The following is a 23098-nucleotide window of genomic DNA, read 5'->3' on the forward strand; positions in this document are numbered from 1 at the left end:
TAGATAGTTGAAACAACAAGCACATTGTTCTAGGGTTGTCCTCAGATAGTCGACGATTCGACGATTAGTTCGAAGGGGCCTGATTCGACTACCAATCACGCAGTCGAAGCATCGAAAAAATGTGATTATTAAACGAGGACCATTCCATTACAGCTGTATGGGGGTGCTGAATGACTGATTTTACATAGAATTGCTTGGTTTTTTTCCCCAAATAAACATGATATAAAGCCTATTTGATATACATGTTAGCCTATCAAATACACTGCGGAAAAATTTACTTAACGTGTAGTTTTATTCAATATTCTATCTATTTAGTGTTTGTGAATCAACTACCATGGTGAGTGGCACAATCCCATTTTGCGCAGAGCTCCGTCACAGAGCAGCATCTCGGTGGTGATTTGGCTGAACTTTAAAAGTCTTACAATGTCAGAAAAAAACAGAACTTCAGACCAAGTCAAAGATGATCCAAAAAAAGTCAAATGCAAATTGTGTCCTTTCATATCACTTCACAACAACATGGCTTTCCACATTAAACGGGTAAGTAGCCAGATAATTGGGCTATTAAAAGACGGTTCTGTTACTCAATTCTCATTTTTAATGCTGACTTTTATTTCGTTTAATTGTAATATTTTAGGTTATTATTATAATATTATTTTTATTTATCTAAAAGGCTAATTCTATTTAATTTAGTGTTTGTTTTTGCATGGATGTTGCGCTGCGAAACGGACCGACACAGTGCAATTAAGCCTTTCATTTAATTTGAGCAGATAATGTGAGAAACTGTTTAGCCAAAAAATGTGAGCTTATCTGCAGAGATTATAACATGCTTTAGCCCGTTTGTTAGAAGAGGGTTTGGTTCTGGTCACTTGAACTATACTTCATTTGTTTGATGTTTAGAGTTACCGACACTTTGTTCCAGTCTGTGTTTCAGTGTGTAGGGAAAAAATAAGTGTTGTTTTACCTGCCTGCGCTGTTTTTTTTTTTTTTTTTTTTTTTTTTTTTTTGTATTTTTTATTATTATCAGTGCAATCGTGCAATCAGGGCCGGCTGTGGGTATAGGCGCCCCGACGCTCCGTGTGCTGTGTGAGCACTGCTCTGCATTCTGCTGCGCTGCTCCGACTCCCCGTGTAGGCACGCTCTGCAGCGCTCCCCCCGCTCCGCCAAACAAGATGATAGATTCGACTATCAGTCGACTATTGGCAGAATCGGACGAATCAGATTCGACTATGGAAATTCTTAGTCGGGGACACCTCTACATTGTTCACTTCATGATAATCGTAAATATGGAATATTTCCAACAGTAGGATCATTTTTTAAGCTCAGTTTGCTCATCAGGTGATGCAGTCGCTGCGTTTCGCTCTGCAACCGGCTGTGAAAGACGTCTCAGTCACGTGGGATTTACCGAAGGGAACCTCTGTCATGGTTGTCTCTCCACCCATCACCACCATCTTCCAGGGTCAGAGGACGCTGCTGTATGGCCGACTCACTGGTCAGGTAGGAGCAGCCCACTCCGAATGGAAGATGCGTCTGCAGCTGTCTGTCATCTCTGTCTTCATGTGAACATGAAACTAAGACTGTAATGTTGTGTCAGAGCGCAGAGGCAGCACAGGGCGGTGTGACGGTGAAGTACAGCCTCTCTGGAAGTCCCAGTCAGACTCAGCTACTCTTTGATCTCAAGCCAAAAGAAGACACTGGGTACGTTAGACGGGGAGATTAAAAAACCCCGTTTGGCAAGAATTCATGTCTTTGCAGCACAGTCAGTGTTCATGTTTCATGTTTATCCATGAGAACTTCAGTGCTGAGAAACATTTAATGTCTGTTTTCTTTCATACATCAGACGCTTCACTTGTATTCATGTCATCGTGTGTGCAGATTAACAATACACAGGTTGGCTGCTCGGACTCTGATTCGATCCCTGGAAACGGAGGACAGAGACAACTTGGAAAAAGATGATTATGAAGCGAAGAAGAAGAAGGTGGTGGAGCTCAGTGTCCAGTCGGGAGTGAGTAGCGCCTTCACTGCTTTCGTTGCTGTCAACCGAGACAGCGGTGAGGCAACTCACGGACCCCTGGTGCGCAGAGATATTCCTGTGCCCAGTAAGTGTTTTGTTTTTGTGTTTGTCTTTAACGTAACATGCCCAAGTATCATGTCCTTCCGTGTTTGAGATTGTAAGCTATTGGATGAAATAGGAATATTATTATTGTCATCATCAGAATTATTTGCACCATTGAACAGCAGCTGCCAGGTTATCATTTGATTCTTAAAAAACCTTGATTCCGAGTCGTTTTGTCCCAATGCAGTGGCGATGGGAATGATGTCTTCAATGGTGTTGGGCTGTGCTGCCGTGGATATGGATTGTGGTCCCCAAATGATGAGTAAGTAAAACCATAATTTTTTTTCCAGATCTCCTCACAGGACACTTCCACACTCTGGACTCTCATGGACAAAATAATAATAATAATCATCATCATAATCATAATCATAATCATAATCATAATAATGACCGTATTGGCCCGAATATAAGACGACTCCGATTATAACACGACCCCTATTTTTCAAAGATCATTTTGTGAAAAAAAAAATGCTGAAGACAATAAGGTAACTCATAAAACAACTTTTTATTATACAATTATTATAAACTAAAAAACTCACAACTGAAATAACATTTCACGAGATATAAAATGAAAAAATATACAGTATTGAGTAAAAAATATATTCTCTTTCTCAAAATAAGAAACAAGCAACAAATAAGAACCTCAAGGGGTCAAAACTGCATAAATGATGTAAATAACTTTCGAGGTCCTTCAGCTGAATCAGGCTCTGGTGGTGGACATCAGTCTGTCCGTCTTTCAGAGACGTATTCTCTCATCCTTCTATCAGTCTCTCTGAAGCGTCTCTCAGGACCACGGAAAGCTTTTCTCATAGCGTTAGCATCTGTAGCGTTTTTTCTGTGCTCTCCAATCAGAACGAGGCTCTGCTCCACCAGATCTCCTGCGGCTTGGCAGTAGTTTGATGACTCTGCTGCGTTGATCACCATCAGTTTAAAGTTGGTATCATAACTTCTCCTCTGTTGTTGCTCAGTTGTCCAGCGTTCAGCCCCTTTGTTCCAGATGATCCGCCATTTTTCATCAGATCATTTGATCTCATTTCATCGCTCCACTCGCTCTCTGGTCAGTGATACTTTGGCTCCATCTAGCGGCGCGGATGCGTATTGACCATCTACCGTAAGTCCGCGATTATAACACGACCCCACTTTTGAGGATGCAATTTCTGGAAAAAAACATCGTCTTATATTCGGGCCAATACGGTAATTTAAAAAAGTACAAGAGGAACCTTTTATTAAGGACCTTTGGACTTTTTCACACTGGAGGTAAGCAAGATAAAAATCTTACTTCCTGGGATCGAAGTTGGAAAAATGTTGAATTCTGACTTTGCAAGGAGCACTGATCAGATACAAAATATTTCAGCAAGTCTCTTCTACTTCTTCTCTTTTGGAAACTTTTTCCTGACCTCTTCTTGTAAACATATATTTTCAGTAATCTCTTATTGAGCACGTCTTGGCCTTTTTTTCACTCCTGTATTCTTCAATCAATCAATCAATCAATTTATTTTTGTATAGCCCAGTATCACAACAACAGTAGCCTCAGAGGGCTTCAAGATGTTACATTGGTTGGTAAAAATAAAAACAGTGAATAAGCATAATATTAATATGTCAGATTCACAGTAACGAGACAAAACGAAGCAACCACCGCCTTAGACCCTCACATCCGGCAAGGAAAAACTCCAAAAACCCAGTGGGAAAAGAAGAAATCTTGGGGAGAACCACAGTATGGAGGGATCCCTCTCCCAGGGACGGACAGCTTTGGCAACAGCGAGCATGAGACAATAAAAAGTAAAGCCTCGGACTATGTTGAGTACAGTCCGTTGGACGGTCCAGCACAAGAATCGCGGATCCCAGAAGTAGAACCGAAGCCAGTCCGCGGGCAGGACCGACAGGAGTGTCCTCCCGGTCCGGACAGAGCTTGTTCGTAGGCCCTCGTAATAGTGGAGTCAGCAACTGAAACTGGAGGAGACTCCCCCTCGAAGGGGGGGACAACAGGTGAAAAGCAATGAACGGACTAAAGGGAATAACATTCAGACCCTAGAGCAGGGCTACTCAACTTACCATTGCTCGAGGGCCACATAGAAAAACATTTCTGTTTGCGTGGGCCGCAACCTAGGTTTGCTAATTTATATGACTGAATTATGTAAAAGACATTTAAATAATGTAATTAATATTCAATAATGAAATTTTAAATGCATTACAATAGAAAGACAACTACATTAGTCTTTTGTAAAACTAAAATAAGACTTTGTTGAAAATATATTACACTAAGACTTATAGATCTATTTGTGGCTGTTTTCTGCATTTCCAATAAAAAGCAAAAAGGTGAAATGGCATGACATTTAAAAAAAGTCAGATATCAAATTATAAAATGAGGCTTTATTCACAACATATGAATATACTTACTACACATATGAGCACTTTTTGTAACAAAACATAAGTATTTTAAATATTTTTCAAGCAATGCGTTTGAGAAATTCACTAAATTACAACAAAAAAGCAGGTCTTTTTCCACAAAAAAGTAAATAAATTAAGGGATTCTTTACAAAAATAATTGGCCTACTCCTGCAAAAAATAAATGAAGTAAAAATTAAATCTTGTGCATCACAAAAAAGATCACCGGTGGCAAAAAAACAAAAAAACAAAACAAAAAAAACGATCATTGTAAAGCATACAAACATAGCTCTGCAGGTGACTTACTTTTTGGAGAACAATGACAGAAGAAAAACACAGGTGTGCATTACTCACAGAAATTATGCACAACAGCAGCCCTACAGAAGGTCACAGCTAAAACAATTACCCTCACCTGAAATCAGGACGATGTGTCACATTTCTTAGCAAAGTCAAATTCACGTAGGATTAATAATAAGGAAAACAAAACTTTCGGAAGTGTCTCAGTGACAGAATAGTGTCAGTGTTGTCACAGGTTGAGTGGTGCAGTCCTACTGTAATAAATTCCTGACAGCTGTCGTGGTGACGCTGAAGATTCGCTCGTTTAGGAATGGACGGTTTTTGGCAAAGAAGGCACACTGGCTTGCTATTTACCTCCAGAAAAGCAAATTCTTCCTCCCATGACGGTTGAAATTTCCTGTGTTCATCACATAACTTTAGTTTAATTTTACCGGCGGCAGCCATGAACTCCACTTCGACCAGTCTTCTTTGAGTCTTTTGTTTTCGGCAGTGAGCAAACAGCCTATTGGCGCATTCCCAGCTGGTACAGCCCCACAATTGCAACACTTATCTGCCTGTTGTCAGGAGGTCAAACACACTGCCCTCTGGTGTCCGCATATCAGAAACGTTTTTTTCCTCATTAAAAGTCGATTTTTTTTTTCACTGCTTACAATCAGCCGTGGGCTGCATCGTTACAGCTTGCGGGCTGCATGTGGCCCGCGGGCCGCGGGTTGAGTAGCCCAGCCCTAGAGGATAGGGCTCAGTGCACCGTACTTCCCACAGCATTCTAGCTCCTCGGGCAGCTTTGTGAATAGTTTAGTGTTTAAACTAGTATTTAGTTTAGTTTAATTTAGTTTAGTTTAGTTCCTGATAAAACTATTAGAGTAATGATAGCACACTATAATATGAGATTCGACTCAGAGTTCATAAATATTAATTCGTTAAGCAATAAGAAAGAGGAGTTTTGTCATTCCGATGAAATGTACCGAAACTCTAATCACAGCTCAATCAGCACAGTAACCGTAAAGCAATAACTGACGGTAAATGACTGAGTCACAGCTTTCGATGCTCTCAGAGAGGCGTGAAAGTCTCAGGAGGTCAGATCAGTGTCCCACAGTGATCAGGTCGGGTCTTGAACCGGCTGACTGTGTGTGTGAAGCAAAGCAGAGCAGAGCCGTTCACAGAACCTCTCAGAGAAACAACACTAATTTATGCTGCTAAACACTTCAGTCAGTTAAAGTTTTGTTAAGTTGCAGCATCCATTTAGTAACAAAACATTTTTTTTGACAACCAGTGTGCAGCAGTATTGGTGGCCTTCCAGATTCATTCGATGATGAGGGTGACTACGAAGAACCATTATCAGGTAATGGTATGTTTTATTCTTTCCTTTGTATCTCTTTTTTTCCAAATTTTCTAATGAATTGTACACTTCAGTCAGTTAAAGTTATGTTATGTTGCAGCATCCATTTAGTAACAAAACATTTTTTTTGACAACAAGGGTGCAGAAGTATTGGTCATTATCAATATTTCTGCGACGATGAGGGTGACGACTATGAACCATTATCAGCTGACAGTACGTTGCATTCTCTCCTTTTTCTCTCTTTTTTTAATTTTTGAATGACTTGTGACCTTTTTTCAGGGGGATTTCTGCATCAAAGTTGTCATATTTTAGAAAGGTTGTTCCTGTGTTCTGGGGTCTTTGCAGGGCTGACAGTGGCCACTGGAGGGTGCAGTGGAGTATCTTATTGTGAGAAAAGCTCATGCCAAAGCTGTTGCAGTTTACTTTGATGAAATACTATTTTTTGTGATCTTTGTTTTTTTTATTGCCTGTATTCATCTGAATTGCACACAAACCTGAATATTCATCCATAGTGTTCTGCCCTCACTATGCGTAAGCCACTTTGCAGAGCTAGGCAGACAGTTAACATCAGAAGGTTGGGAAAAAAGGACCAGGAGAAGACTGAATTTCGTTTGAAGGCAAAGTCTTGTGTTTTTGATTCTCTTTTCATTTCCTTCTTTTAATTTCTTTTTTGTAGAACTGCAATGACATGAAATATACACAGAATATGCTTACACAGTGTACTGAATAACATTTTCTACTGTAAATAGTTGACCCTTTTAACAATGCTTTTTAAACATATGAATTGACACAAACATGAATTTAGCTACTGAACATTCACAAAATTATAATGAGATGGGATGAGAAGTGCTAAAAATAAACTATATTATTTGCTTAGAAGAGCAACTTTCAATGGCTTTACGAATCACATGAAATGACATAGATAAGAAGTGACAATACTTTCAACATGACAATACAGAAGTCACACTCGAAGTGCACATGTACATGATGTAAGAGAACAGAACTAACTCTGTATTAGCTCACAGCAATAAGCTCGCTTTACAATCAGAGTACTGCACATCATGCTGAAGGCTAACAGAATAAGCTACATAGCTAGAGCTAACTAGCAAAGAATTCGGCATTTCTACCACAGAAAGAAACATACATCTGCAACAGGCACCATCAACACGCAGCAACAAAACAATGAATTGCTACTTACAGACGTATAATCGCTCAGACTTGTCATAGAAAGGGAAAACTGCACATAGCTCTGATGCACACGGCTGCACTGAAGGGGAGCTACTGCTGGAGACAACAATATTAAAAGAAACCAGTAGGGGGCACAGTTGCAGCAAAAACAAAAGGCAGAACACTCCCCACCTGGTATTACATTGTGATACCACTGTCAACTAAAACATAACAAGCTGGGGGCCCCTTAAAATAATTAAGTGTCTTTTGACAGAAGGAGATCAACTTCTGATATGGGCCTCAGGAAAACCTTGATGGCACTTTGACTGAAGATTCTCACTTCGACCTTGCGTGTTTTCCCATCAGCACTGGGAAGAGTCTTCTGGATGACTCCGACAGGCCATTCGTTGCGTTTGGCCTGATTATCCCTGAGAAGGACGACGTCTCCCTCTTGAACGCTTGGTTTATCCTCTGTCCACTTTCTGCGTTTTTGGAGAGTTGCCAGGTATTCCATTCGCCAGCGCTTCCAGAAAGTGTCGGCTAGACATTGGACTTGTCTCCATTGATTTCTATGCAGATCTTTCTGGTCAAAATCTCCTTGAGGGGGTAGCAGAGGACTGATCTTTTGAGTCAGCAGCATGGCAGGTGTTAGGAGAGTGGGCATTTCAGGATCCACTGATACCGGCACCAACGGTCTGGCATTCATCATAGCCATAACCTCTGCCATCAATGTTGTGAGTACTTCATGAGTGAGAGGAGCTGCACCTGCACGTAGTAGAATTGCGTCCAAGATGCGGCGTGCAATCCCTATCATCCTTTCCCACGAGCCGCCCATGTGGGAAGAGTGAGGCGGGTTGAAAGTCCAGGTGCACTCTTGATGAGCAAGGTAGTTCGTGAGCTTGGAGTCTTCAGCGTAGATCTTTAACTCCTTGCAGGCTCCGACAAAATTAGTGCCGCAGTCAGAGCGAAGTTGCTTGACAGGCCCACGGACAGCGAAGAATCTTCGCAAAGCATTGATGAAGGAAGACGTGGACATGGATTCTATTACGTCAATGTGCACAGCACGGGTGCTCATGCACGTAAACAGAACTGCCCAACGTTTACTTTCAGCGCGGCCTCCTCTTGTTCGGCGTGAGGTGATCAACCAGGGTCCGAAGGCATCGAAACCTCTACGTGCGAAAGGATGCTTCTTCCCAAGCCTATTGGCAGGTAGGTCGGCCATTTTCTGCTCCATCAACTTTCCCCTCAGCTTTCTGCAGGTCACACATTTATGGATCACTCTGGAAACTAGATGCTTGCTTGACACAATCCACAACCCTGCAGCCCGGATGGCACCCTCTGTGAAATGGTGCCCTTGGTGAGCTACCTCCTCATGATAATGCCTTACCAAGAGAGTTGCAATGTGACTGTTTTTTGGAATGACCACTGGGTGCTTCTCATAGTTAGGGAGATCAGCTGATGAGATACGTCCTCCGATTCTCAGCAAACCGTCTTTGTCAATGGTGGGATTAAGTTTCTTCAGAGGACTTTGTTTTCTAATGAATTGTACACTTCAGTCAGTTAAAGTTATGTTATGTTGCAGCATCCATTTAGTAACAAAACATTTTTTTTGACAACCAGGGTGCAGAAGTATTGGTCATTATCAATATTTCTGCGACAATGAGGGTTACGACTATGAACCATTATCAGCTGACAGTACGTTGCATTCTCTCCTTTTTCTCTTTTTTTTAATTTTTGAATGAATTGTGACCTTTTTTCAGGGGGATTTCTGCATCAAAGTTGTTATATTTTAGAAAGGTTGTTCCTGTGTTCTGGGGTCTTTGCAGGGCTGACAGTGGCCACTGGAGGGTGCAGTGGAGTATCTTATTGTGAGAAAAGCTCATGCCAAAGCTGTTGCAGTTTACTTTGATGAAATACTATTTTTTGTGATCTTTGTTTTTTTTATTGCCTGTATTCATCTGAATTGCACACAAACCTGTATATTCATCCATAGTGTTCTGCCCTCACTATGTGTAAGCCACTTTGCAGAGCTAGGCAGACAGTTAACATCAGAAGGTTGGGAAAAAAGGACCAGGAGAAGACTGAATTTCGTTTGAAGGCAAAGTCTTGTGTTTTTGATTCTCTTTTCATTTCCTTCTTTTAATTTCTTTTTTGTAGAACTGCAATGACATGAAATATACACAGAATATGCTTACACAGTGTACTGAATAACATTTTCTACTGTAAATAGTTGACCCTTTTAACAATGCTTTTTAAACATATGAATTGACACAAACATGAATTTAGCTACTGAACATTCACAAAATTATAATGAGATGGGATGAGAAGTGCTAAAAATAAACTATATTATTTGCTTAGAAGAGCAACTTTCAATGGCTTTACGAATCACATGAAATGACATGGATAAGAAGTGACAACACTTTCAACATGACAATACAGAAGCCACACTCGAAGTGCACATGTACATGATGTAAGAGAACAGAACTAACTCTGTATTAGCTCACAGCAATAAGCTCGCTTTACAATCAGAGTACTGCACATCATGCTGAAGGCTAACAGAATAAGCTACATAGCTGGAGCTAACTAGCAAAGAATTCAGCATTTCTACCACAGAAAGAAACATACATCTGCAACAGGCACCATCAACACGCAGCAACAAAACAATGAATTGCTACTTACAGACGTATAATCGCTCAGACTTGTCATAGAAAGGGAGAACTGCACATAGCTCTGATGTACACGGCTACACTAAAGGGGAGCTACTGCTGGAGACAACAATATTAAAAGAAACCAGTAGGGGGCACAGTTGCAGCAAAAACAAAAGGCAGAACACTCCCCACCTGGTATTACATTGTGATACCACTGTCAACTAAAACATAACAAGCTGGGGGCCCCTTAAAATAATTAAGTGTCTTTTGACAGAAGGAGATCAACTTCTGATATGGGCCTCAGGAAAACCTTGATGGCACTTTGACTGAAGATTCTCACTTCGACCTTGCGTGTTTTCCCATCAGCACTGGGAAGAGTCTTCTGGATGACTCCGACAGGCCATTCGTTGCGTTTGGCCTGATTATCCCTGAGAAGGACGACGTCTCCCTCTTGAACGCTTGGTTTATCCTCTGTCCACTTTCTGCGTTTTTGGAGAGTTGCCAGGTATTCCATTCGCCAGCGCTTCCAGAAAGTGTCGGCTAGACATTGGACTTGTCTCCATTGATTTCTATGCAGATCTTTCTGGTCAAAATCTCCTTGAGGGGGTAGCAGAGGACTGATCTTTTGAGTCAGCAGCATGGCAGGTGTTAGGAGAGTGGGCATTTCAGGATCCACTGATACCGGCACCAACGGTCTGGCATTCATCATAGCCATAACCTCTGCCATCAATGTTGTGAGTACTTCATGAGTGAGAGGAGCTGCACCTGCACGTAGTAGAATTGCGTCCAAGATGCGGCGTGCAATCCCTATCATCCTTTCCCACGAGCCGCCCATGTGGGAAGAGTGAGGCGGGTTGAAAGTCCAGGTGCACTCTTGATGAGCAAGGTAGTTCGTGAGCTTGGAGTCTTCAGCGTAGATCTTTAACTCCTTGCAGGCTCCGACAAAATTAGTGCCGCAGTCAGAGCGAAGTTGCTTGACAGGCCCACGGACAGCGAAGAATCTTCGCAAAGCATTGATGAAGGAAGACGTGGACATGGATTCTATTACGTCAATGTGCACAGCACGGGTGCTCATGCACGTAAACAGAACTGCCCAACGTTTACTTTCAGCGCGGCCTCCTCTTGTTCGGCATGAGGTGATCAACCAGGGTCCGAAGGCATCGAAACCTACACGTGCGAAAGGAGGCTCCTTCGCAAGCCTATTGGCAGGTAGGTCGGCCATTTTCTGCTCCATCAACTTTCCCCTCAGCTTCCTGCAGGTCACACATTTATGGATCACTCTGGAAACTAGATGCTTGCTTGACACAATCCACAACCCTGCAGCCCGGATGGCACCCTCTGTGAAATGGTGCCCTTGGTGAGCTACCTCCTCATGATAATGCCTTACCAAGAGAGTTGCAATGTGACTGTTTTTTGGAATGACCACTGGGTGCTTCTCATAGTTAGGGAGATCAGCTGATGAGATACGTCCTCCGATTCTCAGCAAACCGTCTTTGTCAATGGTGGGATTAAGTTTCTTCAGAGGACTTTGTTTTCTAATGAATTGTACACTTCAGTCAGTTAAAGTTATGTTATGTTGCAGCATCCATTTAGTAACAAAACATTTTTTTTTGACAACCAGGGTGCAGAAGTATTGGTCATTATCAATATTTCTGTGACGATGAGGGTGACGACTATGAACCATTATCAGCTGACAGTACATTGCATTCTCTCCTTTTTCTCTCTTTTTTTTAAATTTTTGAATGAATTGTGACCTTTTTTCAGGGGGATTTCTGCATCAAAGTTGTTATATTTTAGAAAGGTTGTTCCTGTGTTCTGGGGTCTTTGCAGGGCTGACAGTGGCCACTGGAGGGTGCAGTGGAGTATCTTATTGTGAGAAGAACTCATGCCAAAGCTGTTGCAGTTTACTTTGATGAAATACTATTTTTTGTGATCTTTGTTTTTTTTATTGCCTGTATTCATCTGAATTGCACACAAACCTGAATATTCATCCATAGTGTTCTGCCCTCACTATGCGTAAGCCACTTTGCAGAGCTAGGCAGACAGTTAACATCAGAAGGTTGGGAAAAAAGGACCAGGAGAAGACTGAATTTCGTTTGAAGGCAAAGTCTTGTGTTTTTGATTCTCTTTTCATTTCCTTCTTTTAATTTCTTTTTTGTAGAACTGCAATGACATGAAATATACACAGAATATACTTACACATCGTACTGAATAACATTTTCTACTGTAAATAGTTGACCCTTTTAACAATGCTTTTCAAACATATGAATTGACACAAACATGAATTTAGCTACTGAACATTCACAAAATTATAATGAGATGGGATGAGAAGTGCTAAAAATAAACTGTATTATTTGCTTAGAAGAGCAACTTTCAATGGCTTTACGAATCACATGAAATGACATGGATAAGAAGTGACAACACTTTCAACATGACAATACAGAAGCCACACTCGAAGTGCACATGTACATGATGTAAGAGAACAGAACTAACTCTGTATTAGCTCACAGCAATAAGCTCGCTTTACAATCAGAGTACTGCACGTCATGCTGAAGGCCAACAGAATAAGCTACATAGCTAGAGCTAACTAGCAAAGAATTCGGCATTTCTACCACAGAAAGAAACATACATCTGCAACAGGCACCATCAACACGCAGCAACAAAACAATGAATTGCTACTTACAGACGTATAATCGTTCAGACTTGTCATAGAAAGGGAGAACTGCACATAGCTCTGATGCACACGGCTGCACTGAAGGGGAGCTACTGCTGGAGACAACAATATTAAAAGAAACCAGTAGGGGGCACAGTTGCAACAAAAACAAAAGGCAGAACACTCCCCACCTGGTATTACATTGTGATACCACTGTCAACTAAAACATAACAAGCTGGGGGCTTAAACAAACAAACAAGAAATGATGCATTTCACATTTGTCTTTTGTTGGGTTTCTTCTTCCCTCAGGGTCAGTAGGTCTTGATGAGATCGAGGTTATTCCTCCCAAACAGCCCCCCAGAGACCCCTTTCTGCAGCTGGTGTCCCTCCAGAAGGCATCTGGCTGCTGGCTGCTGGATTCAGCTCTGGCTGCTGCTCTGGGAAAGACCTGTGAGGAAGTGGAAAAGTCTAAACCTGCACTGGTGGGTCTTTGTCAGAAACATGCGGTCGAATTATTGTTTTAAAAGAGAAATATTCAGTTTTAAATTTCATTGCTGATTTGGTGAATTAGATGAACAATGAAGTGTGGGCGACCGTCCTCGCTCTGATCTGGCTTCATGGATTCAAGAGTGACGCAAAGGAGGAGTGGGAGCTTCTGTCCATGAAGGCTGTCTTGTGGCTTCGTGCTCAGAAAGGTAGTAACCGCATTAACAATGGCCTAAATTGTCCTTTTTTTGGGGTCAAACTGTCTGAATGCTGTAATGACAATAACGTGATAACGGTCAATGACGTAACATGGGCTATGCCAGCCGTTGTCTGAATAACATTTAACAATTCATCTAATAAGTTTAGGAGTATTTTTTTTTTATTACCCTGTCTATTGGGCGGAATTTTTTGGAACTGCAATCTGTTTTGCAAGATTTGCACTGTTTGCACAACATTACTGTCACAGTCATTCATTGAGGATTCGAAGCAGCACTCTGTCCATTATCATTCCTAAAATCTTGCTGTTTTACTGCATTTTTTTCAAGTTATTACATTGTTTGCTTTGTTCCATTCAAAATGACCAAAATGACTGCATTACTGACAGGTATTACATTATTGGCCTTATTACGCTTTTGCTTTATTTATGATACATTATGATGACCACAAATGCTCCTCAAGTGATTTTTCATTTCTTTTTCTTTCTTTCTTTCTGCAGCATCGTCTTTATCAGAAAGTGTGGAAGCTGGAAAAGTACTTTTGGGATGTAGCTTCCAGAAAGATGTTCTTGAGCTCTGAAGTTAACTTTGAGCCAACGTCTTGCTCAGCATATGGACACCAGAATGAGCTTCGTCCTGCAGTCTCGCATTTTCATCAACTACCTACCTTTACTGATATTTGAACCATTTCATTTGTCCAGAAGCATGAATGTCACAAGGTAAAAAAAAAACTGTTCACTGTTTCTCATCACTGTTACAGCTTTGTGCTTAATATTCATGATAATAAACAATTACGGTACCTGCATACTCCCTCATTCAGTGCTGCTTCATCAAAAATGAACAAAATTGTGCATTTGTTCAAAAACCCATGTGAAGACTGTCTCCTTGATTTCAGGACTTTTTTTCTTTTGCCATAGTACCGTTTTTAACCAATGCGGTACTTACATTCCTTTTATCATCGTCCATGTGGTTCAGTGGAGAGAGCAGTCGTCCCACAATCAGGTGGTTGTGAGTTCAATTCCTGGCTCCTCCTGTCTTCATGGTGAAGTGTTCTTGGGCAAGACACTGAACCCTGAACTGCCCCCAGTGTTGTACATTGCTTTGGACAAAAGTGTCTGCTAAATGAAATTGTAGAATCATTTAGGTGGGCAAAATAAGCTTTGGCTTCAGCCCTAAACCTTTTCTGTCAATTAACATGTTAACCATATATACTTATACTTATGGTTATACGGTTTGAGACATATATGTCTGACCTGCCATCTATCTATCTATCTATCTATCTATCTATCTATCTATCTATCTATCTATCTATCTATCTATCTATCTATCTATCATCACTTCCCAAACAATCAGCGACGGTCAACAAAGAGAAGACTGGAAGTGAGGGTATCAGTCCCTCTGCCTCAGGTTCTCGTCCCTCTCCAGTAACCATATGGATGATGCAGAAGAACAAAACAATACATTCACTCCACTTTGGGGTCTGCTCAAGTGGAGGAAAAGTGAAATCTATTTATGGTTTACAATGAAGGAATGCAGTGATCAAAAGACAAAGATGAGGGAAATCAAGATGGTGAAATGGTGGCATGTGAAGAATAAAAGAGGAGAGGAGCTCTTTCATTATAAAAGGCCTCACCAGCAGCTGATGAATCAGTCAATCAAAAGAAAAGTTTGAAATCTCAGCATCTGTGTTCACTTCCCAACCTAAATCTGAGAGGAGCTGGTGTAAACTGAGGGAGCCCACAGTAAGCCGTCATATCAATAAATATTATATATTGTATATTTTTGTCAGGACTATCTGCTGTCAGCAGTCGTGCGCTTTTACTTTCTCAAATTCATACACATGAATTGTCTCCAGCCTGTTTCCTGTTCAGTTCCTCTCCAGTTAAAGTGTCCAGCCTTGCGTCCCTCTGTCTGTGGCCTCCTGTCTTGAATTTGTCTTAATTGTCTGTTCAGTCCGGGCAGGCCGCTTTTCTTGTGGTTCTTCTTCTCGGACCTTTTGGATTCAAACAAAACCAGTAAGTCTGAATCTTTCATCACACGTTTCAATTTCGATAGACTCTCTTGCTTCAGGTTATGGTCTGAGCCTCGTTAGTAGAATCAGTTGAGTTATTGGTGTCATTAAGCTGCGTGACAGATGCGTTTGGAAAGCTTGACCCATCTGTATTATGCAAACAGTATTTAATATACTGTACAGACAATTGATAGCACATTGTGGATTTCACAAACCTTTTCAGCCTGAAATCTAAAGACTGACAATGGAGGAAACACGGAACTGCAAAGACCTTTCACTTTTCACATTTTCTTATGTATATTACATTTAAAATCAGACTTCTTCCTCTTATTCGTAAACTTAGTAATCATTTATTTCCATTAAAAATGTTTTTGAAGTTTTCTGCAGAATTTCTCAGGTTGTCATTTGCGCTCTAATACCGCCATCTAGTGTTCACTTGGATTAAAACAGCAAATTTGGATGTGGCGAATGGAAATACAGATTTTATTGAGACCAGTCAGTTCCATATTTCAAACTCTAATCATACTATCATCAAGAAATCTGTAAACTCTATATCATAGATTTAATCAATTCAACTGCTGGTTTAGACAAGTAAAACAGTTAATAGATACTTTGGATAAATGACAAATATTGTGTAAATGGTCAAGGGTTATGCATCATCCAACATCAGGCCACCACTAATGAATGAATAAATGAATAGGTTGAGCCTATTTAACGCACTTTACAGTATGCCGAAATTTTAAATTACCGTACCATATATTGAAGAGAAGTTTCAGCAAGATTATTTCACCATTTTTTTTCTTGGCAAACATACTTTCTATATTTTCACACAATTACATGAAGAGGTGTATATAGTGTCTTTAGACAGAAGCTAATCATTACAGCCCTTCTATTTTAGGTCTGCAGAATGCTTTGGCATAAAATATATTCAATAGTCTTCTCAGACTTAATTCATACATGGTGTCCTTATCAACATGTGACTCATGCTGAGGCAGTCAGCGATAAACAGACGTCTTACAATAGATTAAATAGTAGATCTCAATAGAAAGAGTCAGGGGAGGATGTTTGTGGTGGGCACTGACAGGTGGTCATCCTCCGGTCTTCCTCCTGGTCAGGGGTCTTTGTTGCTGGGGCCACGACTGGCTCCCCCTCCGGGTCTGGGTGGGCCCCCACTCTGCATGATCCAGGACTTCTGAACCCTGTCCGGTTTTGGCCTGGTGGCTTGCATTGGAGTCTGGACACCTTTGTACCTTCTTCTTCTCCTGCAGGCTCATCCTGGCTGGGTGGGGTCTTCTCGGGTGTGACACCATGCTGGGTACATGGCTGGTCTTGGCCTGTTTGATAATAATTCATTCAATAAGAACCTGGATGTGTTCTGGATGTTGTCTGTGCTTAAATCTACTTGTGATTTCTCTCATGTCACTGATTCTGAAAGCTGCAGCAGGTGATGAATCTCTGGAAGGCTCCACATCACTGGGACAGCAATTCTGAGATATTAAGAGCATTCACTGTCTGCTGCTGCTGCTGCATTTCTGGATGTTGGTTTCTGAGACAAATGGACACTGTGAATCTTTATTTTAATTGTATAAAAAAAATCTTCAAATATTAGTGAATACACTGTGAAGAAAGTTCTTCTCCTGTATGGTGACTTCTCTTGTAAGTCATCCCTAAGAACTGATGTGAAAAACCAACCAGCAGCTTGTGATCAGCGTCGCCCCCATGTGGTGTGTAGTTTGTGTGTTGACTCAGAGGCAATGCCTGTTTAAAACAAAAAAATGGAGCATTAACATGCATTAAAACAACTGTCGACTATAATCAGGTGACTGCAGCAACCCCTTAGTAACCTGCTCGACGCGTGAACAAACACATTACATCACTTCCTCAGAGTTTTTCAGAGAAGCGGTGGAGTTTCTCTTGGCCGTCACGCTGCTCAGCTTGGAGGCCCGCTGGTGTCCGTTCTCGCCAACGCAGGGTCAACGCTGCTGATTTTAGAGCAGCAACCAGCACGGTCATAACTGCTGGTGAGTGCATGTTTCATTAACAGCTGATTCATTTCTGCTTTGCCATTACGGAAACATTTCTATGATGAAGCTACATAGAAATCCTCTCACAGCCAGTCAGTGGACTTCAATGCTGTGTTTGGAGAGAGAAATTTGTGATCACTGAGTGTATCTAACAAAGATGATGCCCACATTTTACTCATTTTGTTAATAAGTAAAGCAGCAATTTGAGTGAAAACAAAACAAAGAATAGATTCTCCAGATTATTCTATGCGACTAAAAATGGTAAAGAGGAAATGTCAGCTTAGATATGGACACACACAATTTCGAAATGTTAAATAATGTTGAACTATAATAATGTTGAATGTTAAATAATGTTAAATAATAATCATTTTGAAACAAAAAAAATCGAAATATCATTTTTTAAAAATTAAAACCTACAAGTATTGTGAACTGTTGCATTAGAGTGGTTTGAACTTCCCTAGGGGGCGCCAGAGAGCTGGCTGAGGAACCATAGCAGAGGAAACCTGGCTCTCAGGGAATACCGCTTTCTTCATTTCTTCTCTATATTCAGTACCAAAACAGTTTTGTTTAATTAATTTTTTAAATTGATTATCATGTTTTATTTTATCTCAATTTACATTTATTTTCAAGTCTTTTAAAGACAAAAGATGATTGTCAGTTTATGTTTCAGTGTCAAAGTCAAATTACTGTAAAAGTAGATGCTTTAGTAAAACTGTCATAAAGATAGTTGCATCCTGATCTTGGAGTTGAACATGAACTTTCTCCAACAACAGAGTGGGCTGTGGGTGACAGGTGTATTTTATCAATCTAATGGGAAAAGAAATGAAGTGCAAATAGCAGTCTGCACTGTGCTGAAGGCTTTACTTCAAAGTAGTAGTGTAATTACTTTAGTGACATTTAAATCCCAATCTGTGCTTATTTTACCAAGTACCCAAGAAAATCAAATTGGCTTTGATTTGTTGATTGAGCCATAAGTGCAGTTCATAGAATTTCCACTCTTAAACATTAGCCATTTTAAAAGTTGGTTATATTCTGTAGGCATCAACAGATTTCATATTATTGGGTCAGAATGACTGACTGTCCTGAACACGGGGAGTCCTGCCATGAACCTGTTGTTCCTATATGTGTCATCTGACCTAAAATCGGCTGTTTGGGTGTTGTGACGTGTCGTTATGCCATAAAATCTGGAAAAAATGTTGACTCATTGAAAATAATTAGTTCAACATGTCTGAAGAGAGATCCTGTAGATATAATTAGACCCGTGAGCTCTGCCACGTGCCGTCAGCTCGTCCTGAGAAAGACTCAGACATGTCGCTTGTTTTAGTGACGTTCACAGACAAATCAGCCCTATGGAGGGACTTGTTGCTCTGGCAGACAGCTTGGAACAGTAATACCCACTGTCGCAAACCAATGCCGGCCAAAACTGCTCCGGTTCACAGAATACAAATCCGTCTCCTCCACAATTAGGGCATAAACACAAGTTTTTGTGCAAAGTGAAGCTGTGCATTCAGGACTTCCACCTCTTCACTGTTTTTTGTTATAGTTGCTCTCTGTTTGCATAAATGGCAGAGTGTTGGTTTCAGTAGGTCACTGCTGCTAATCTTATCCAAACCTTTGGCAGACCTCCAGCCGTCACTTTCCAAACTGGTTTCCCAGGCAACCCCGACCAGCTGGACCAATTACAGCAGACAATAAATCCCCCAACATGAAGCTGTCTTTAGATTATTGGAAGAAAGATGCATTCTAAAAACAAACATTCAGTGTATGTGTGCTTGTGTGTGTGTGTGTGTGTGTGTGTGTCAGTATGGAGAGGATGGACAGTGATTTAGCATGAGTATGCACCTGTAGGCTCTCTTGTCTCTTTTGAGTCCATCTGCTATAAAGGAAAGCTTTAATTAAACCCCCTATCTCACACACCCCTACTTCTCTTGCTTCCCCTTCCTGCTGGTCTGCTGTTTTTCTGTGTGTGTGTCGTTAAAGCCACGGGCGAGAAACCAGATCAATAGGAAATAGTTTAGAGAGGCTGCTGTTTCCTTTTTTCTCTCTAAAGCCATCAGTGGAACACTGTGGCCTCTGAGCTGCACATCAATCATGTGCGTGCGTGCGTGCGTGCGTGCGTGCGTGTGTTTTGGTGGGGTGCGTGTGTGTATGTGATTGATTTGATAGCCTTTGTACTTCACTAGGGGATCTACTTCATTGAATAACTAACACCCATGGTCCCATGGCGTTTGTTTGTTGTTTTGTGTGTGTGTGTGTGTGTGTGTGTGTGTGTGTGTGTGTGTGTGTGTGCGTGTGTGCGTGTGTGCGTGTGTGCGTGTGTGCGTGTGTGCGTGTGTGCGCGTGTGCGCAAGTGTGCGCGTGTGTGCGTGCGCACGCATGCCCATGTCTCTGTGAGTTAACTTTGTGTCAGATATCAGACTCACTGACCTTTAATGTGAACCCTTTTAGCACACTTGTGTGAGGTAGGAGTGGGGCTTTATTCGCTGTGCCGGCTCTCCACACAGCAGAAACACTGCAGCCTCATATCACATCAGACCAAACCGAGAAGAGGCTGCGTTTCCATAAACTAATTACCAAGTCTGGTTCACTGACATGTATTGAAAGTGTTGAGTTCTTTTTTTTCCCCATTACCACAAATTTATTTTTATCAGTAAGATCAGATTATAATCACATATAACTGAGGAACAGTTTGTAGTTTGAAACCATGAAGGAATTAGTTGTTTTTAAGCATATTTTTGCCATCCAGAATGATACAAGAGAACATGTATTGTTAAAATGGATTACCTGAAAAGAGATATTTTGTGTAACTGAAACCATATCCAACTTGATCCAGGATGATCATTAAAAACATATTTTATTTGTGACTGGGAAGCAGTCATATTGTTCATGACTTTTGAGTTTTGTCATGTACATCACAGTAGATGCATAAAATCTCACGAGGTATATTGTGTTGTACAGACTCAGGCCAAAGTTGAATTTTCCTTTTTTTGTAGTGAAGCAGTGGTCCAGCTGCTGTATCCCAAAGTTAATCACCGTACCACATCTCCTACTGCATATATTTAGCTGCCACATATTGGTTATTAACCACAGTATGATTTTCTGTGCATTTCTCAGCTAATATGAGACACAAAACTTCTCAAATCTGTGTTCACTTTAGAATTTCCAAGTAGCCTGACACGTCTGCTCATTGTTGGACATAGTCACAATGAGCTCTGGCTAAACTAGTCCATGCATCCAGCTCCTGTGCCGTTATATCTAACAGAGGGACTTGAAGCTATTCATCTCTGACTGGGGGTTAAAACAGAGTACACAGGGTTGAGGTCAGGTGGAAGGGAGTCGGGCATCCCTGTCTGTGATGAGGCCAGAGGGGAGGAGGGTGTGTGTGAAGTGGTGAGTGTGGATATTGTCTGGGTGCTGTGTTCAGCTGATCTGGATGGAGGCTGTGTGTGATCGAGCCAAAAAGGTGGGCTCGATCGAGCATTGACCGTGAGACAGCAGGTAGTTTCCTGCCTCCGATGAACCTGGTGACCATGGGCATCATACACAACTCATGTGTCTGCAGGGCAGCCTGCAGCTTCGGCTCAACCTCTGAGTCATCGATCTGGGCGAGAGAACTGCTCTTCTTCTGGGCAAACGGCTTCACTGCAGGTTCCCTTTTGTTTTACTGCTGTCTCCTTGTGATAGATTTGACTGGTACACAATCAGATTGTCTTTAGAGGAGAGTCAATTAATAGTCAGCTGACATTAAAAAGAATTACAACTCTGTATAGGCTGTTTTTAAACAACCTTTAAAAAACAAACCTTATCAGTTGTACTCTCTCAAAATATAAACTGCTACATGAGACCTATGCTAATTACAGGTTAGATGTGTAATAATAACTTATAGGTTATGCTAATTGGTGGATCAGATGGGAAATGTAAAACATTATTTAAAACTGAGAAATGAATAGCTGCGATCCTTACCTGTAACACTGTCGAGGTGGATGTTTCCCACGTGGGAAACATCCAAAACGCGTCTCAGCTTAACACTGGGCTTATTGTTAAGATGTTTTCACCTGGTCATAAAACTGAAAACATTCTTGTCCACTGCGACTCCTTCTTTATACCCGGTTTTATAGCTCCTTAATGGTCCGTGTGCAACTCCTCTCTGATATTCTGTTTGAAATGATTTGTAATACGGCTTCATTTCTGTAGGTCGCTTTTTGTCGTGTCCTGATTTTTCTTCAAAGACTGAGATGGCAGGTGATTTCTTCAAATGACCACTATGCCAGATTTCTCTGTCATATCTTATTTTTTTCTGTCAGATTGTCTCTGTGCTTATCTTTCATTTTCCTTGTTCACTATTTATGAGACAAAATAAGCAAGACCCGATCCTCGGACACAGAGCCTAGCTCTAGGGACGTGGAATGTCACCTCGTTGGGGGGGAAGGAGCCTGAGCTTGTGAGGGAGGTTGAGAGGTACTGGCTAGATATAGTTGGGCTCACCTCCACACTAGAGATGCGCGGATGGCTCATTTTTCCATCTGCAACTGCTTCTTAAAATCACCATCCGCCCGCTATCCGCCTGCATGAGCTATTTTTTATCAATTTTCAAAACCGAACCTCCCCGCCATTCGCATATGTGTTTAGGTGTACTGAAGATGCCTTGGCAATTAAAATGTTGCTTTTTTTTTTTTTTTTTTTTTTGAGTGCTTCAACCGCAAACTGCCCGAATGTAATTAAAATCTTAATTTTTCAACACGTCATCAGCCCAATCCACGGTTAACCGCAGGCTCCACGGGTGCAACCGCAATCCGCGCATCTCTGCTCCACACACAGCCTGGGCTCTGGAACCCAACCTCTCGAGAAGGGCTGGACTCTCCACTTCTCTGGCCTTGCCCCCAGTGAGAGGCGGTGGGCTGGTGTGGGTTTGCTAACAGCCCCACAGCTCAGCCGCCATGTGTTGGAGTTCACCCCAGTGAACGAGAGGGTCGCATCCCTGCGCCTTCGGGTCGGTGATAGGTGCCTCACTGTTGTCTCGGCTTACGGGCCGAACAACAGTGCAGAGTACCCGGCCTTCTTGGAGTCCCTGGGAGGGGTGCTGGACAGTGCTCCGACTGGGGACTCCATTGTTCTACTGGAGGACTTCAACGCTCACGCGGGCAGTGACAGTGAGACCTGGAGGGGGTTGATTGGATCGCACAGCCTCCCTGATCTGAACCCAAGTGGTGTTCTGTTATTGGACTTCTGTGCTAGTCACAGTTCATCCATGGCAAACACCATGTTCGAGCACAGCGGTGTCCATAAGCGCACTTGGCACCAGGACACCCTAGGTCGGAGGTCGATGATCGACTTTGTTGTTGTGTCATCTGACCTCCGGCCACGAGTTTTGGACACTTGGGTGATGTCCACTCGTGGATTCGCTGGCAGAGGACGAAACAGGACAGACTTGGCAGACCCAAACGTGTTGTGACGGATGGAGCATGAGATGGACAGGCGGATTGGTGCAGCGACTGCAGTAATGCTGTCGTTGCATCGGTCCGTTATGGTGAAGAGGGAGCTGAGCCGACAGGCGAAGCTCTCGATTTACCGGTCAATCTACGTTCCCACCCTCACCTATGGTCATGAGCCTTGGTTCATGACTGAAAGGATAAGATCCCGGATACAAGCGGCTGAAATGAGCTTCCTCCGTTGGGTGGCTCATAGGTGGCCTGCATAGGGTGAGGAGCTCAGTCACCAGGGAGGAGCTCGGAGTAGAGCCGCTACTCCTCCACATCGAGA

The 23098-nt window shown here is 41.9% G+C and overlaps 1 protein-coding gene across 5 annotated transcripts in view; it reads left to right on the forward strand.

Moving 5' to 3' along the window:
• Positions 1-14098, forward strand: part of LOC115400499 (von Willebrand factor A domain-containing protein 5A-like) — a 225938-nt gene extending 211840 nt beyond the window's left edge. For 3 of the 5 annotated variants that reach the window (XM_030108399.1, XM_030108397.1, XM_030108398.1), the window contains exons 17-22: positions 6273-6347; positions 8412-8510; positions 11060-11158; positions 12912-13084; positions 13174-13297; positions 13804-14098. In XM_030108399.1, the coding sequence (XP_029964259.1) occupies positions 6273-6347; positions 8412-8510; positions 11060-11158; positions 12912-13084; positions 13174-13297; positions 13804-13883 (650 nt within the window). In that variant the 3' untranslated portion in view covers positions 13884-14098. Of the gene's footprint in view, positions 1-1335; positions 1495-1591; positions 1696-1872; positions 2097-2300; positions 2376-6068; positions 6144-6272; positions 6348-8411; positions 8511-11059; positions 11159-12911; positions 13085-13173; positions 13298-13803 lie in introns of all 5 variants that reach the window. The other 2 variants (XM_030108401.1, XM_030108400.1) reach the window with 1 other exon arrangement.
• Positions 14099-23098: the final 9000 nt, after the last annotated feature.

The sequence above is a fragment of the Salarias fasciatus genome, chromosome 14 (assembly GCF_902148845.1).
Source record: "Salarias fasciatus chromosome 14, fSalaFa1.1, whole genome shotgun sequence".
Classification (NCBI taxonomy): domain Eukaryota; kingdom Metazoa; phylum Chordata; class Actinopteri; order Blenniiformes; family Blenniidae; genus Salarias; species Salarias fasciatus.